General features: G+C 44.7%; 1 protein-coding gene across 6 annotated transcripts in view; it reads left to right on the top strand.

The window, feature by feature from the left end:
- Window positions 1-2,468: 2,468 nt before the first annotated feature.
- Window positions 2,469-17,677, top strand: part of Hmgxb4 (HMG-box containing 4) — a 38,278-nt gene continuing 23,069 nt past the window's right edge. Inside the window, exons 1-6 of one of the 6 annotated variants that reach the window (XM_008843095.2) lie at window positions 2,537-2,607; window positions 6,992-7,088; window positions 7,712-7,860; window positions 7,964-8,042; window positions 8,151-8,265; window positions 8,808-9,775. In XM_008843095.2, the coding sequence (XP_008841317.1) occupies window positions 8,876-9,775 (900 nt within the window). In that variant the 5' untranslated portion in view covers window positions 2,537-2,607; window positions 6,992-7,088; window positions 7,712-7,860; ... (1 more) ...; window positions 8,151-8,265; window positions 8,808-8,875. Of the gene's footprint in view, window positions 2,608-6,991; window positions 7,089-7,114; window positions 7,193-7,711; window positions 7,861-7,963; window positions 8,043-8,150; window positions 8,266-8,807; window positions 9,776-17,677 lie in introns of those variants that run through there. The other 5 variants (XM_008843094.3, XM_008843096.3, XM_008843097.3 and 2 more) reach the window with 5 other exon arrangements.

Raw genomic sequence — 17,677 nt, 5'->3', positions numbered from 1 at the left:
TAGATATAGATCACAAATATTTTCTACCAGCCTAAACTTTGTTTTTCTTTTAACAGCATCTTTTAAAGGACAGATATTTTAAATTCTGATGAAGTTTAAAATATTCCCTTTTGTGCACTATGCATTTAAGAAATCTTTGCAAACTCCAAAGTAACATAAGTTTTCTCCTATTTTTCTTGATCAAGATATTCAGTTTGAGGCTGGGCATGGTGGCACATGCCTTTAATCCCAGCATTAGGGAGGCAGAGGCAGGTGGATCTCTGTGAATTCAAGGCCAGCTTGGTCTACATAGTGAGTTCAAGGCCAGCTGGGGCTACAGGGAGACCCTGTTTCAAAAAGACCCAAAAAAAGAGAGAGAAAACTCCTTCTGGTCAAGAGAATAGCATCTCTGGTCTGAGTGGTGACCTAACATTCCACTTGGGCCTGGTCAATCACTTGGCCAAGGGACCACCCCTAGGAAGGTAGGTTCACCTGAAGAGATAAACAGGTGGAATGAGTAGTCCTTTAATGATATGTTCTCCTTCCCAGAATTCCTACCCCAGCATAGTAGCTTACCAGGCCTCAGCCCTACAACTTTGTAAGTCTGCCCACTTTTCTAAATTCTTCAGTGTAACCTCTCCTTTTCTTCTCTTTTCTAAGCATGCTGCCCCAACATGTTGAGTTCCCTTACTCTTTCTCCAAAGCTCCTCATCCCTCCATGTGACTGGCTGCCAGTTCACCATGTGTCTAATCTCAAGCAGGCTTAAAACAGCAAGGCCTTTTTTCCTTCTCTCCTTCATTGTCCTCCTCTGGACAGCTGCTGAGATTTATAGTTTGCCTGCCCTGGAGAATTTTCTTTTAAACTCTGACAAAATTGTCTTCACACTTCCCTTTGAGCACATTCTTAAATTATTTTATTAATCAGACTAAGGATCCCAAGAGGGCACCCCGATTTCCCCAATATCAATTGTAGATACTAATCCCTTTTCAGCTATGTGATTTGCAACCAATTTCTCACATTGTATAGACTGCCTTCCTATCCTTTCAAGTTTTTTGTAAAACAGTGGTTATTAATTTTGATGAGATCCAGTTTATCTGTTTTTTCCTCTTACAGTTGATGTTTTTTGGTGTCAAGTCTAATTTTGTTTTATCGTTAACATCCTGTTTTTCTTTCTTTTTAACAGGATCTCAAGCTCTGGGGTAACACAGAACTAGCTATGAAGCCGTGTGTGTGTGGGGGGGGTGTCCTTGAACTTCTGATCCTCTTCCCTCTGAATCCCAAGTGCATTACAAGCATGCACTGCCATGTCTTCTTTATGCTCTGCTGGGGATCGAACCCAGAACCCAGGGCTTCCTGCAGGCTAAGCAAACAACTGAGTTACTTCCCCAGCCCCTTAAAGACTTACAAATTTACATTTTACATTCATGTTCACAATTCATTTTGAATTGGGTTTTGTGTAAGGTATGAGGCTTAGTTCAAAGTATGGCTGCTATTGTCATGGCTGTTTGTTGTTGCTGCAACTTTTGCCTAGGAATATCAGTTACTACAGGGAGATTTAGGTAGCTTTGCTGAAAAGGCGCTCTTTCCTTCTGTTCTGGAATGGAAAGCTTGCTGAAACATTTGTTGTGGCACTTAAGCCTCAGAAAAACACACATGGGCACAAAAACATAGCTTCAAGAGATTCAAAACTCTAGAAGCAATCTGTCCCTCAGCCTTTTGCTCTACAACAGGTAGGACTCCTACGATGGACAGGTTACTATTCCCACGGCAGCCCATTATACTAGTGCTAGAAAAAGAGGTTCTTTAATTTGTATTAAACCAAATTCTGGGTATTTTAACGTCTATTTATTAGACCGAGATACTCCACAGCAAATCAGAAAAAGCTAAGTTCCTTCCTCTATATAAATAATCTCTCTTCATCTCTTTGAGGACAGATTGTAACATTTATTTTACTTTTCAAATTTTGTGTGCGGGCGGGCACACTCACTTGGAGAGGTCAGAGAACAACTGGCAGGAGTGGGCTCCTTCCACTCTGTGGGTCCTGGGGCTTAAGCTCTGGACCTCAGGCTTGGCAGAAAGTGCCTTCCCCAGCCGTGTCATACCCCCTGCCTTGCTTTTGATTTGGGGGTTTTATTTTTAATGAAAATAATTTATGTGGCGAAATGTAACCATTTGGCATGCAAATAACTTTACATTATTACCAAGATTCGTCCGGCTCACCCCAAAGGCCTTAAATATCCAAATATATATGGTAAATTATAAATAAACACCACTACTATAAATCTGCATGTCTGAGTTTGGCAAAGAGGGGAACTACTGTATTAAAATATCTTGAAATAAACAGTATAGTGTTCTGGGAAAACCATTGCTTCTGATCTAATAAGATCAGAAGACTTGGGAAATGATACAATGTTCCGAGAGAGGCTACCTAAACCCCACCATTCTCAACAAGTAGGGTTCTATTCGATGCGCTCGGCGCTCACGGTCCAGCGGGATTTCCCCGAATCGAGTCGGAGTCTGCGCTCTGGGCTCGACTGAGGCTCCCTGGCCGCTCGTGCTTTTCTCTCCTTCTCCAAGATGGCGGCGGTCGGCGGCGCTGAGGCGGGATCCGAGCGAGCCGAATGAAGGTAGCGGCAGGCGGAGCCCCCACGAGACTGGGCCGGACCCCCACTCCAGGGTGGCAACGGCCCCGCCCGGCCTCCACCCGCCACTCCGGTCCCGCGACACCGCCTCGGAGGCGCCCCAGGCCCGCTGCGGCCTAGCCCGGAGGCCAAGCCGGGGACTAGAGTAGCGGACGCAGCCGCTCTCGGGCAAGGGCTAGAGCGGGCCGCTGGTGGAAGGCGGCGGGAACTGTTCAAACGGGGAAGGCGGGAAAGCTGCGGGGCCGGGAGGGGGCGTGCGGCTGCCCCAGGGGCCCGCGGCCCGCGCCGCCCCTCCCCCCGCCGGCCGTCTCCGTCCTCCCTGGCGCCGGAGGCCGCCAGGACGCGGGAACCCGGGTCGGGCGGTGCCGGGCTGGGGACCCCGTGTGCGGGGTGCCGGAGGCTGTCAGGAGGAGAGGTCCCCCGGCCGGGCGGGCGGGAGGGCTGGGTGCGCGGCGGGCTGGAGAGGATGTGCGGAGCTGGTTGCGCTGCACGGAGCTTTGTTGAAGTAGCTGTTCTGCAAACCTGCCTCGGGGATCACATCTGTTTGCGATGGGGGCTTTAGGGGGGCTGTTTGGATAAAAATCTCGTATTGTGTGTATTCTTTGCGTGCGACCCAATTTGAACATGCCTTCGTAGTGGGAGTCCCTCCACGCGAGGCCCATTTTTCCCTCCACTTGTAGATTCACTTTCTATCATGTTGAACATGAGATGTCTACCACCTATTTTTTTTTTCCTGATGGCTAAGCTTAGTGGCTGATCTCGCTATTCCCCCTTAGCAAAATAAATTTTAAAAACCGAAGTAAAGCCTGTTGATCGCACATGGCCTGTCAAAACGGACCGCTGGTCTCGTGGAAATGTGTGTTGCCAGCCAATCTGTGCGGTGGTCGTGGTTCCGCTTAATTGCACTGCAATGAGAGGATTCAGTCCTCGTCCCTGGCTGTCGAGATCTCTGCAGCTTCCAGAGCTGGCAGGGGCTGTGAGTGCTGCATAGGGAGGTCTAGGTCGGTGCAGAAGGGTGTGGCCAGAATTTGGAGTCGCTGTGATCTGAGAGGAGAGAAAACCCACGGAAACAGAAGACTTTCACCAGCGCTGCCCTAGAAGTAGCAACAAAATTTGGCAAACTGCTGGATGTGCTGTTTCTTTTCCCTCCACGGACTGGCGGTTCGAGTTGCTGAAAGGATAAAAAGCCAGAACAAACTTGGATGAAGCTCTCATCTGGAGAAGACCTCCCTTGCCCAGCTGGAGGGCCTTGCTTTCTTCTTTTTCAGTTCTCATTTATATTCTGGAATGATGATGATTGCTAGAACCGAGATACCCTCCAAAAATCTTGTTTTGAAACTTTTTTTTGGATACTTACAGTTCGAATTTTCAAAATAACAAAGTACTACATGTGATGACTTTTAACTTTTTTCATAATTAATTTGGTCATCCCGAAAGCCTATGCCTGAATGCAGGTTAACTTGCATTTTTATCTCTAAGTGGAAGCACAGCCTCTTTTTGTAAGAGAAGTCTCAGAAGAGCCTGTTAACAATTTTCAAATTTCCCAAACATGCATTTTTACAATTAAATATGAACTTTTACGTTGTCATTTCTTTGCATGCTAAGACAAACAGAATTTTGTAAACTCCAAAATTATGGAATTCAGGAGAATGGGTTTTAGCACCTGTTTTACGTTTGCCAACATTTAATGTAGTTGTTTTCTAATGTGAAAATCGAATCTAGAGTTTTTTTTCGTGTTGATTAACCCTTCCAGTCTGCTGCCTCCCCCCGAACAACTCAGTTGTTCTTGGGTAATCTTCCAGACTGGGAAGGGAACATCAGGGATTCTCTAATCCTGTATAAATGTTGCCTAAGCTCTGCTCTTTCACACTGTTGCTTGAGACTTTTAATCTGGTGCTATCTTTCTTTTATGAGTTGGCCGCAACTAACCCTTGAACTACAGTCCAGAGCCCATCAGTCTGCCCAGCCTGTAAATATATAGTCATGGTATTTTTCAAGCTCTTGGCTGCCTAAGTATTGGTGAATTGGGCTTGTGGTCAGAGCCCATTTTTTTTCCTACAGACATTTGATCCTGTAAAGTATAAAATGCTCTTCAGTGTTCTTAAGAAAATTTCAAGAGTAGCAGGCCCAATTCTAATATGTAAAGCCAGCATGTTTTCTGTGACCTGCCTCTGAAGCATTTCCTAATTTTCTGTACCTTTTCACAGCTTTTAAAATCCACTAGTTTCTCAGAGCAGTCAGGAGACAGTGAGCACTTTTTCATATCCAGTAAGTCATAGTCTTCTTTTTTCTCACAAGGCAATTGCTTAGTTCTGTTTAATGTTCTTAAAGGGAAGGCCTGCTTATAAGTGTCTGGGCCTGCCTTTGCTTAATTTAAAAGTATATTTTGATGTTGACTAGGGATTGAATGCTATGTTTATGACACTATAAATAAAGATTTTTTTTTTAATTTTGGAGGGTGGGGTACCGTTATTTCTCAAGAATTCTATCCCCAAATTCATTTGACATGAAGAGCATTTAACTGTAATCTTAAGCTGTAGGACTCAGCATTACCAGCCTATGAGAGCCAATGTGATGTCTGTGTTCTAATAAACTCACGAGTTTGGTGCCAGTGAGCATGCTGCTCTGCTATTTTTAAATGAATGGATGTAATCCCCTGCGACCCACCTTCACCCCTTTTTAAGTCAGCACCCCTTGAGTGGGAAGAATAGTTTCCATTTAACAGTTTAGTACTTAAATGCAAGAAAAACTGGCTACATTGCATCTGTCTCCTCACAGTCTTCCATGGGCCTGACCTTACATCTGGTCATTGCTCCTGAAAAGGCCCTTGAGCAAACAGCTTGCCAGTAACCCAGCTATTCTGTTTGCTTTCTTCACTCCAGCTTCTCTTACCTTGAGCAAATCTGCATTTCACCTTTTGTGTTTCTTAGACTTACAATAATATTCTTGGCAATGCTTTTTTTTTTCCTTTGTCTTTTCAACTTGGGCCTACCTGCGCATTGTATTTGATCTGGCTTTTTAAAAAATTCTTACCTGTTAAATTATGGAAGTTTCCCCTATTAATCCAGTTCATCTTTCCTTTTCCCCATATTACATGCTTCTATTTTCTTCACACCTACCTGACAGGCTTAATAATATGTTATAGAATTCTGTAACCCACTGATAATAATGAAGGTAAATTACAATTTAAATAAATAGATCAGAATGACTTTTAAGCGTCTGGCCAACTCAGTAAAAATATTTTCTCAAAATGGCTATAATTTTAGATATCCTGCAAAGATTTCCTGCAGCATTTGTGGTGTTACTCATCCTTAAGGTATTTTAAGAGTTTTACCTTACTGTGCAATATATATGTAACATTTTCTTCTTCAAAGTCAATATGGGCATTTGAACTTGAAGGCCAAAGAAAGCTTTAAATGTACAATACTTAGAACATGTAAATTATTACACTTCTAATTAGTGAAAAGTCTGAAAATAATGCAGATTTCATCATCTGTGGATAAATGGCTATTCCTCAGGCTTTCTAATAGCCTTTAAGAAAGGCTTGTTGCTGGGCTTGGTGGCCCACGCCTTGAATCCCAGCACCTTGGGAGGCAGAGGCAGGCAGATTGCTGTGAGTTCGAGGCCACCCTGGTCTACATAGTTCCAGAGCAGCTGGGGCTACAGGGAGACCCTGCCTCCAAAAAAAAAGAAAGTCTTATTAAGGGCTGGAGAGTTGGCTCAGCTATTAAAGGCTCAGGGTCACAACCAAAAAAACGAAAAAGTCGTGTTAGTATTGGAAGCTTCTGTGTAAACATCAAATTGAAGGAGGTATTTCTATTTCTATGCTTCAATGAATTCAAGCAAGTCCATAAAGCCCAACAGAATGCAAAGTTTAAAAAAAGTATTTCATATCTGTTGTCATTTCTGTTTAAGTTATGATACAACAGAGTTCATCAGTCCAGTCAGTAGGATTTTGTGGTCTTCAGGTGTCTGGTGTAATCTGTCTTCCTCTGTATCTGGCTTTATCTGTGCATCCTGTAACCATGGTTGAAGCTATGCCTCTGACTTAATGTCAGTTTTTACCCTGCCTCCGTGTCATCGGTCCTGTTGGCATTCCAGAAATTCTCATTAATTTTGGAAGTATTTTTTTAAACTAAGAAGTATTTTATATGCTTCTCCGAATGACAACTTTTAATTCATGAATTAAATCTAATTACACCTAGCCGCAAGCTCAATCCCAGTAATTCACAGTGAGAGGTGACAAGACACTCCTCTGTTCCTTCCTGCCCTTCCAGGCAGCCCTTGGATTACTTCGAATTTCCACCTGGAAGGTTGCTTCTCCACAGTGATTCGCATTACAGGAAGGTTTTCCTTCTTTGTTTCTCAGACCTGGCCCTCTAGACGGGAAGGAGCCTGGACACACTGACATTCTCAAAGGCCCTGCAGGACCACCATGGCTTATGATGACTCCGTGAAGAAAGAAGGTATGACCCCTTACTCAGAAGCATTCCAGAGGGCGTAACCTCTTCAGTCCCTGCAGCCTATGGATATAGAGACCAAGACCTGGCACCACAGCCTAGATTCCCAGGTGATGGTCCAGAGCACTGGTATGACACTCAGCCTCCATCCACATCATCCCCAGAACTGGGCCCGTGGAAACGCAAACCAGGACAGGGGTTCTGAACTAAGATTCTCTTAGTGTATCGGGGTGAGCCCCTGCAGCACTCGTAGTCCTTACCAGCTCCAGTGTGCGGGAGTCTGGGGCTAGGAATCATACATTGGACCCACAGAGCTGCACAGCACATGCATCCTCACTTTTCAGCTGTACCTCTGCAAGTCTGTGTCTACCTGCCAAGTCGCAGCTAAGAAACCATGTCTGAAGATGCGCATTGGGCATTTGCTTAGCACAGAAACGCTGTTTTTTCAGGTTTGGCTCTCGTGTTTGCAGCCAGGTCATCAAGAATGTCCTTGGCCCTGTGGGTTTAGCCCAGCACTTCAGTGCGCACGTGAAGCATGACTTTAATTTGGAAACGGACTGTTGCATTTAGTTGTTGCTTATGTACTTGATTTTGTCATTTCCATTCCTAAATGAACCTGTGCTTCCCAGATTGCTTTGATGGTGATCACAGCTTTGAGGACATAGGACTTGCAGCTGGCCGAAGCCAACGAGAAAAGAAACGTTCATACAAAGATTTCTTAAGAGAAGAGGAAGAAATCGCTGCTCAGGTCAGGAATTCTTCCAAGAAGAAGTTAAAGGTCAGTTCCAAACATGTTTTCCAAAGTCAGAAATCATCAAAGAAGAATGATTCTTGACTCATCATCATCTTACTGGTCAATTCTTCTCCCTCTTTAATGGCAGGATAGTGACTTTTACTTCTTGGGGACGGACACACATAAGAAGAAGAGGAAGCACTCCTCTGATGATTACGGCTATGGAGGTAAGGATGGGCGAGGGCTGCAGGTGGGGTACGCACATCGCTGGTTCTTGGAGTCGGGGTAGGGGAAAGGGATCCCAGATGTTGCTGACTCAGTGGCCTATTTAACAGGACAGTGGTTCTTGTTCTGAGTGCCGATAAACCAGTGTGAAGGAGGAGAGAGGTGGAGGGCTGGTATTTTGGAGAATTCAGCATAGAAGAACAGTCTTCATTTGTGATACACAAGGTACCAGGTTCCTTCTCCCCCCAATCATCCACTTATCTGTGCCATTGTTACCTAGCATCCCTTTTGCCAAATGCAGTCCTTGGGCCCTTTGGCCTATACTTGTGGGGCATTTCTCAACCAGTGTATATCCACTCACAAAACCAGGTTTCTTAGCTGTGTTCTGCGCTGATGAGACTAACCTTTCACTAGAATGAGTTTGTCCTGAACACAGAAACAAATGACACTCTGTCTGCAATCTAATCTGGATTGTAACTACCCTTAATCCCACAGCTCTATTCTTCTGGGTATGCGCTCTCTGGTCTCTGAAGACTCGAGGAAGAGAATCAACTTTAGTGGCAAGAATGGTCTCGAGGGCCAAAGCTGAACCTACCAAGCCAAGAAGCAAATGGGGGTCATCTCCAAATGTTAGGAACCAGAATGTCTCCCCTCAGAATTGCTCCTGTTAGCCTTTTCCTCGTGCCAGTTGGGTGTTTTGATGAAGGGGCACTTGCTAGAAGTTGCTCCCTCTCCTGTTGACAGTGCTTCTTCTTGGTTATTTCTAGACATTCCGTCTTTGGAATCATCACAGAAGAAAAAGAAAAAGTGCAGCCCACAGTCTGCCGACACAGCAATGGCCCTGTTGAAGGCTATCACGTCCCCATCCCCACTGGCAGCAGGCTCCAAGTCCTCCAGAAAGACCGGCGAGAAGTCATCCAGCCCCTCAAGCCACCCAGAGACTGCAAAGGAGCACCACAGGAAGAAAGGAAACGGAAGCAGTGGGGAGTCCCTGGAGGATGGCAGCATTCACAGATCCAAAAAAATGAAGCCTCTGTTTGTGAACACAGAGACCCTGACACTTCGTGAGCCCGATGGCTTAAAGATGAAACTTATTCTGTCACCAAAGGAGAAGGGAGGCGGTTCAGTTGAGGAGGAGGCTTTTCAGTACCCTTCCCAACAAGCCACTATGAAGAAGGCCTCCAAGAAATCAGCTCGGGAAGAGCAAGGTGCTTTACTCCTAGGACACGAGTTACAGAGCTTCCTGAAAACAGCCCGGAAGAAGCACAAGTCCTCCTCAGACCCGCACTCCTCTCCTGGCCCTGAAGGCTGTGCATCTGATGCCTCCCAGCTCCCAGAGCCCCACAGTGCTAACCTTGATATTTCAGGGCTTGAACCCATTCTAGTGGAGTCTGAGTCGTCCTCTGGTGGGGAGCTAGAGGCTGGCGAGCTAGTGATAGATGATTCTTACCGGGAAATCAAGAAGAAAAAGAAGTCTAAGAAGAGCAAGAAGAAGAAGGACAAGGAGAAGCACCGGGAGAAGCGGCACTCCAAGTCCAGGAGGAGCTCGGGGCTCCCCTCCGCCACCGCCACCACCACGGGAGATGGCACTGCAACACCTGGCCCTCCTCCCAGTGTCCCCCACGCTGGAGGCACCGCCCCCACCCCACCGCTTCCTCCCCTTCACACAGATGGGCATGCGGAGAAGAAAAAGAAAAAGGAAGAGAAGGACAGAGACAGAGAGAGAGGAGAGAAGGTACATTGTTTCCGGAGGGGGGCGGACAATTGTAAGACAGATTCTTCCTTAATAGGAGGTGAACTTGGAGTAAAACAGGTCAGGGCCCATTGGGAATTTCCCATGCAGTTGGGGGGTGGCTGCTGCAAGGATAGGAAACACAGGTACCACCAAGACGAGTTTGTCTGGACAGAGGAGAAAGCAGTCGGGCTTGCTTTGCTGTTTGTTTGTTTGTTTGTTTGTTTGGGTTTTGGGGTTCTTTGTATTTTTGAAACAGGGTCTCCCTGTAGCCCAGGCTGATCTCAGACTCACAGAGATCTGCCTGCCTCTGCCTCCTGAGTGCCACACTGGGTCCTGGGCTTTTCTTATAGGGCCACTGTGCCTATCAGAGGCTTAAGAATCAACAGCTTATTCCGGCTGGTTCTTAGAATTCATAAAAGGAGCTACAGCTGGGGCTGGAGAGATGGCTCGGAGGTTAAGAGCACTGGCTGCTTTTGCAGAGGACCTGGGTTCAATTCCCAGCACCCACATGGCAGTTAACAACCATCCATAACTCCAGTTCCAGGGGATCCAATGCTCTCTTCTGACCTCCTCGGGCATTATACTTATGTACATACAGGAAAAACACTCATACACATAAAATAAATCAAAACAATTTTTAACTAAAAAAAGAACAAGCTGGGCATAGTGGCACACACCTTTAATCCCAGCACTTGGGAGGCAGAGGCAGGCAGAGTTTGAAACCAGCCTGGTAGGTAACAACAAGGGGACCCTGTCTCAAAAAGACAAAAAAAAAAAAACCAAAGGGAACAAAAAGGGAAAAGAATGTTTAAACTCAGTAATAAATAAGGAAGTCTAATTCTGAATGTATTCCATGAATAAGTTACCAGAATTCCAGAAGAATAATTTATCAGTTTTTCTCACAGTAGTAGGGAGATAAATTGTAGGAAAAAAAAAATTCTTCTGTCATGTAAGATCAGCATTCGCTTCTTTTGCTTATACTTCTGAAAAATGAAATATATGAAGTATGAAAGAAAAGTTGAAAAAAAAAATAGCCAAGTATATTTAGAATTTGGGCCAGGCATGGTGGTATAAGACAAACAAAAAAAAGACTTGGGATTGGAAATTTGATCTCATCTGTAAAGGGCTGATTATTTTCTCCACTGCATGTTTTTTTAAGAGAGAGGATGAGGGACAGACCGAAAAGAAAAAACAATGCCATAAACCCAAGTGTCATTATGAGATCTGGATAAGGCAGGTTTTAGTTTGCAACTTGCTTCAAGACGGGTAAGGTGTATATTGTGTGTATGATTCTATCGTCAGCCCTGCATTCTAGTGGCACATAATAGTGCTATAAACAAATCACAGTGCTCACTGAGCGGGCTGAGGAGTCAGTCAGAGAAAGCTTAGGAAGAGGAAGGGTGTGGGTAGAGGGGAGGCATGCAGGCAGGTGTGTTTAAGCTCTGTAGGAACAGAGCTCCCCTCCAGTCCTATATTCCCAGATGTCTGGAAGTATTTCTGCTCAGATCTTGGGTTCCTTAATCTTTGTGTCGCTGACTGAGCTCCTCCAGGCCCCAACCTCGCTCTCTTGCATCTCCCTCTTTATTCCCAGTTAGCCCAGACTCAAAACTGTATGTTTATTTCTTTAACATTTTAGGAAATTTGTCAAATAAAAAGGATTGAAAATCTTTACGGTGAATATCATATACCCTCATTTAGGAGTCTGTAGTTAAAACTGGGCGTGGCAGCACACAACTTTAATCCCAGTACTCAGGAGGCAGAGGCAGGTAGATCTCTGTGAGTTCAAGGCCAACCTGGTCTACATAGTGAGTTCCAAGTCAGCCAGCTGGGGCTAAAGGGAAACCCTGTCTCACAAAAAAAAAAAAAAAAACAAGTCTGGATATGTATCTCTAGCTGGCCTGGAACTTGCAATGACCCTTCTGCTTTGTCTAGAGGGTGCTGGGATTACAGGTACGCACCACCACATGCAGCTCCAGCCTAAGTAGTATTTGAGTTGGACACTGGATTTCAGGACTTTTCTTTTTTTTTTTTTTTTTGTCTTTTTGAGACGGGCTGTAGCCCCAGCTATCCTGGAACTCACTATGTAGACCAGGCTGGCCTTGAACTCTTAGAGGCCCACCTGCCTTTGCCTCCCGAGAGCTGGGATTAAAGGCGTGTGCCACCACACCTGGCTAGGACTTTTTTTTATTTTAAACTAGTTTATTGGAGCTGGGCCTGGTGGCACACACTTTTAGTCCTAGGACTTAAGAAGCATGGGCAGGCTGATCTCCGAGATGGAGGCTAGCCTGATCTATATAGACTAGAATTCCAGACTAGCTGGAGCTACAGGGAAACTGTGTCTCAAAAACAAACAGAATGGTCTTATGTACCACCACGCTCATGACAACAGTGTGTGGAGCGTCTTCAGGAGACCTTACTGCCTTTCTGTTAGACTGTGCACTCCAAGAGCAAAAAAAATAAAATAAAATATTTAGAAAAGCATGTATGTAAGGAATGTCTTGCTCTCTATCCCTAATGCTTAACCCATGGTGTGACCGATGGTAAATGCCAGTTAAGTACTTGTTGAATAGATAGCAAAGTTCAAATGTTGGCCAGAAATCATAATTATCTGGCTTTAGCTCTAAGTGACCTTTTTACGCTTGCTTGCTTGCGTTTCAGGGGGTGGGGGGCAGTCTGCCTATGTATCCTGGACTGGCGTCAAACTCATGATCCCTCTGCCTCAGCCTCTTGAATGCTGAGATTGCAGGCACCTTTCCAGCTTTATGTGTACACTGTAGAAGTCACACTGATCTGTCATACACTGTCATCTCCATTTTTTTGGTCATATTTTTGCAATGACCTTTTCCTTCTCATATTGAAGCTTTGTCTTCCCTTCCAGATCTTACCAAATGCCACTTCATCCCAAACTCCTGTCACTGTTAGCTCCTAACACCTTCAGCACCTTGCTCACTCTCTCTGTGCACTTATTTTCTTCTTAACATCTTTTTCTAATTTTTTTTTTTTTAATGTGTACAAGTGTATTGCCTGCATGTCTGTGAGTGCACCCATGTCAGGCAATGCCACGGAGGTCAGAAGAGGGCTTTGGATTCCCCTGGAACTGGAGTTAAGGACAGTTAGCCACCATGTGAGTGCTGGGATTGAACCGTAGATGCTCAGATCTTTAAGCTCTGCGGACTCCCTGCCCTCTACACCATCCTGCTTAAACTACCCACTTCAATTTTTTTTTTTTTTTTTGGTCTTTTTGAGACAGGGTCTCCCTGTAGCCCCAGCTATCCTGGAACTCGCTGTGCAGACGAGGCTGGCCTTGAACTCACAGAGATCCGCCTGCCTCTACCTCCCAAGTGCTGGAATTAAAGGTGTGCGCCATCACGCCCAGCCTATTATTTATTTATTTATTTTTAATTTTATGTGTATGAGTGTTTTGGCTGCATGTAAATAAGTACACCCATGCATGCAATACCCACAGAGACCAGAAGAGGGTTTGTCAGATCCCCCGGAAATGGAGTTTCAGAGAGTTATTAGCCACTATGTGGGTGTTGGGAACTGACCCAGGCCCTCTACAAGAGCAGCCAGCACTCTTAACTGCTGAGCCATATCTTCAGCCCTTATATTTTAATTTTTATGTATTTGTGTGGCTGTGTGACGCATGTGCAAGGGCCCAAGAAGCCAGAAAGGAGCATTGTATGACCTGGAACTAGAGTGTTCCCAGATGTGGTGCTGGGAACTGATCCCAGGTCCTCTGGAAGAGCAGCAAGTGCTCTTAGCTGCTGAGCCCTCTCTCTAGCCCTCCTTATGCTGAAGCTATCTTTGTGTATATTCCATTTTCTTTATTAAACACCATGTGCTCCTTCGTGGTAGGGACTGTTTTAGTCCTGTACTGTTTACCTTGACTACTTGATGTGCCTGGTAAGCATTTTGTCCAGTGAGTGAATATATAGATAAAATGTAGTATTGAATAGTAGGATGACCAGGCGTGGTGGTGCATATGCCTTTAATCCCAGCACTCTGGAGGCAAAGACAGGCAGATCTCTGTGAGTTCAAGGCCATCCTAGTCTACATAGTGAGTTCCACGCCAGCTGGGGCTACAGGGAGATTCTGTCTCAAAAAAAAAACAAAAGAAAAAATAGGATAGGATCAAATTTTGGCAAATTTTAAATCCAAAATAAGGGCCTTGGCAGTGGTTTATAAGCAAAATTTAGGTATGTTCTCAGTGATAATTTGAAAATGAATTGGTAGAACTGTGCAAGGTGGTTAGACTTAGGAGAGACCAGCCAGCACGCTGTGATTATGACAGCTCAGAGGACAATGTTAAAATCTTGAGTGTATTAAAAAATCAGTCCACACTGGGCGTGGTGACACATGCCTTTGGTCTCAGCACACTCAGGCAGATTTCTGTGAGTTCATAGCCAGCCTGGTCTACATAGTGAGTTCCAGACCAGCTGGGGCTACAGGGAGACCCTGTTTCCAAAAAAAAGAAAAAAAGAATCAGTCCAGGGGGCTGGAGAGACAACTCAGTAGTTAAGAGCACTGGCTGCTCTTGCAGAGGACCCGAGTTCAGGTCCCAGGACCCACGTGGTGGCTATCAACCATCTGTAAGTCCAGTTCCAGGGGATCTGATGCCCTCTTCTAGGCTACTGCAAGGTCCTGCATGTGGTACACATCCATACAAGCAAGCAAAACACTCATAAATTATAAAAATCCATCTTTTTTTTTAAACTTAAATAGGTTTAAGGGCTGGAGAGATGGCTCAGCAGTTAAGAACACTGGTTGTTCTTGCAGAAGACCTGGGTTCGATTCCCAGCACCCACATGGCAGCTAACAACTGTAACTCCAGTCCAACAGCCTCTTCTGACCTCTGTGGGCATTGCACGACACGGGTGCACTTACACGACACGGGTGCACTTACCTACATCCAGGCAATACATGCATACACATAAAATAAAAATAATAAATTTTAAAAATAGATTTAGGAAACTGTGAAGGAAAAGTGGACAGGATCTGGCAACTGTACTTGTAACTGGGAAGCTGGAAACATGGTCTGTTTTGCATAGAGATTTCCAAGCTAGCTGGGGGTATAGGAAGACCTTGTCTCAAAAAAAAAAAAAAAAATCGGAATTATCAGGCCAACCAGATGGCTCAAGGGTAAAAGTGCATGCCACCAATCTTGATGACCTGAGTTTGATCCCTGGGTCCCACATGGTGGAAGGAGAGAAAGGGTTCCCACAAATTGTCTTCTGACCACACATGCACTGTGACATGCAGGTGCTCAGACATCCACAAATAAATGTTGCGGGGGGTGGGGGGATTGAAAATCAAGCAAAGTCCTTCCAGAGCTAGGTAAAGGTGTTTTAGGTACAGCACTCCCCACGTCCATGAGGGGTGGAGCCTTGGCAGCACATTTACCTTACATTCTAGGACTGGGACTGTAGAAAAGATAAAGATGGCAATAGCTATTTTGACGAAAAATAATTGCATTTAGTTTTCAGAACAAGCATCAGTATGTTTAACATGGCTAAATGGTTAAGGATATGGGTGGAGGAGCCAAGATCTCTTGCCCTAAATAGAAGCTGTGCACTGTGTTGGAGGAGTAGTATAACTTGTCTGTGGATAGCAGCTGTACTTAATCTAGGGCTGTTGAGGGTTGAGTGAGATAAGACTTGTAACCTGCTTAGGGCCTTCAGCTCACCTGCTACTGCTGGTTGTTTTAGTATTTTAAAGTTTCTAGGGAAGCAGCAGTCCCTGAATTTGTCAGATGCCATAGGAGCTACTGGTTCAGTCATCCCAGTATCACTCTCGCCACCATTCCTTTCAATCCTACCCTGCATTTAAGAAGCTGGCATGGTGGCGCGCCTTTAGTACCAGCACTCAGGAGGCAGAGGCAGGCGGATCTCTGTGATGTCAAGGCCAGCCTGGTCTACTTAGTGAGTTCCAAGACAGCTGGGGCTACAGGGAGACCCTGTCTCAAAAAAAAGACCAAAAAAAAAAAAAAAAAACAAAGCAGCAGCTGGGATCCCTATGATAAAAATCACAAGTACCGTGTATAAACCCTCATGAAAAGGGCTAAGGACATAGCTCAGTGGTAGAGTACTTCTCACCCCCAAACCTCTTGTTCAATCCCTGGAACTGCAAAACCCACAGGGACACTGAGAACCAAGAGCATTTGGGACTCTGTCTTCGAGTAATGCTGAACACATTGGCTAACTTTCAGTAAATCCTAGTTGTTAAAATCATCATCTCAGTGGAAGAACAACAGAATGTATGACCCAGATTTCCGGAGACTAGTTGAAACACTTGAAACCAGAATTAAAATGGAGTTGTTCATGTGCAGTAAATGAAATACGTGAATGAGCAAAGGAGATTGAGCCCAGCACTGCGCCTGCATGTGAGAAGGAAGAGGGGAACTGTGTTGCAGGAGAACCGAAAAGGGGGAGATGGTTTGAAGAGTAGTCTGGCAAGGAGTAGGGGCCAGAGCCCTACGTAGCAAGCTAAGAAGAGGGAGCCGCAGAGGTGGACACACCAGGGCGGACTCCTATTGGGGAATTCTGATTCAGAGAAGGAGAATTGGTGAAGGACAGCTGCCTTTGTATTGAGTTTTATTTGCAGGTTGACTTTTAGGGGTTTTTTGCCTCCTTATTTTTTATTTTTGTTTTTGGTGTTTGTTGGCATGCTTTGGGTCCTGCTTTCTAAGAAGAACAGACAAATTATATAATGTTTTTATGTCCAACTAAAGCTAATTCCATCAGAGTACAAGTTTTTCTTTTTAAAATTATTACATTTATTTAGTGTATGAGTGTATGTGCCACATGGTGCTCATGTGAAGGTCAGAGGATAACTTGTGGAAATCAGTTCTCTTAATCTACTGTGTGGGTCCTAAGGATCAAACCAACATTCTCAGACTTGGTGGCAAGAACCTTTACCTGCTGAGCTACCTCACCAGCCCTTTTAAATATATTACTTAGTATTTTTAGATTACATTTATTTATTTGTTATATTTGTTAAGTTTTATATTTAAGGAATAAGATAAAGTTACATTTCAAGCACATCTTGCTTTTGGTCTCAATAAACTCCCATCCACGATCAAAGTAATGTCCTATGATGTTGCCCATTTTGGAGGTAGACCTTAGATACCTACATGCTTCCAGAATATCCATGTCCTTTGACCAGCCTAAGGTGAGACCAGGTAGCTAGTGCCTTGCACACTCAAGCATTTCCTGTTGACCTGCCAATAAAGTAAGTTCTAAGATAGGATTAGACTTGGGATGATAGTATGTAAGTTCTCCCTCTGACAAAACTAAGGCTAAACAATAAAAATAAATGGTAAGACTTAGTATCTAGTGCCTGCCATGTTCTAGCCTCTCCTAAACATTTTACACATCATTTAATTAGTCAGTATCATTATCCCATTTGACACAGGAGGAAGTTGAGACAGTGATGTGGAGTTGTTTAACACAGATTTCTGTAACTCCTTACCTGTTATCACTCCACTATACCATAGACCTTTCTAAAATTTTTAGACATGGCTGCTCAGTGTAATATTACTTTTCTTTTGTTTTTAAGATTTATTGGTGGAGGGTGGTACAGGAAAGATGGTTCAACAGTTAAGAACACTGGCTGCTCTTACCTAGGACCCGGGTTCTGTTGCCAGCACCCAATGGCAACTCGCAACCATCTGTAGCTCCAGCTCCAGGGACTCCAACACCCGCTTCTGGCCTTCACCAGCATTGAACACACATGATGCACTTATATACATGCAGGCAAAACACTCATACACATAAAAAAAATTTGTTTAAAGATATATTTTGGAGGTTGGAGAGATGGTTCTGGCAGCTGCAGGCACTGCTTGTACATGGTGCACTTAACAGACATGCAGACAGAATATTCATGCACATATAGTGAGTCTTT

The sequence above is a fragment of the Nannospalax galili genome, unplaced genomic scaffold (assembly GCF_000622305.1).
Source record: "Nannospalax galili isolate Female #2095 unplaced genomic scaffold, S.galili_v1.0 scaffold39, whole genome shotgun sequence".
NCBI classification, from domain to species: Eukaryota; Metazoa; Chordata; class Mammalia; order Rodentia; family Spalacidae; genus Nannospalax; species Nannospalax galili.
This window is presented reverse-complemented; position numbering and strand designations above follow the sequence as displayed.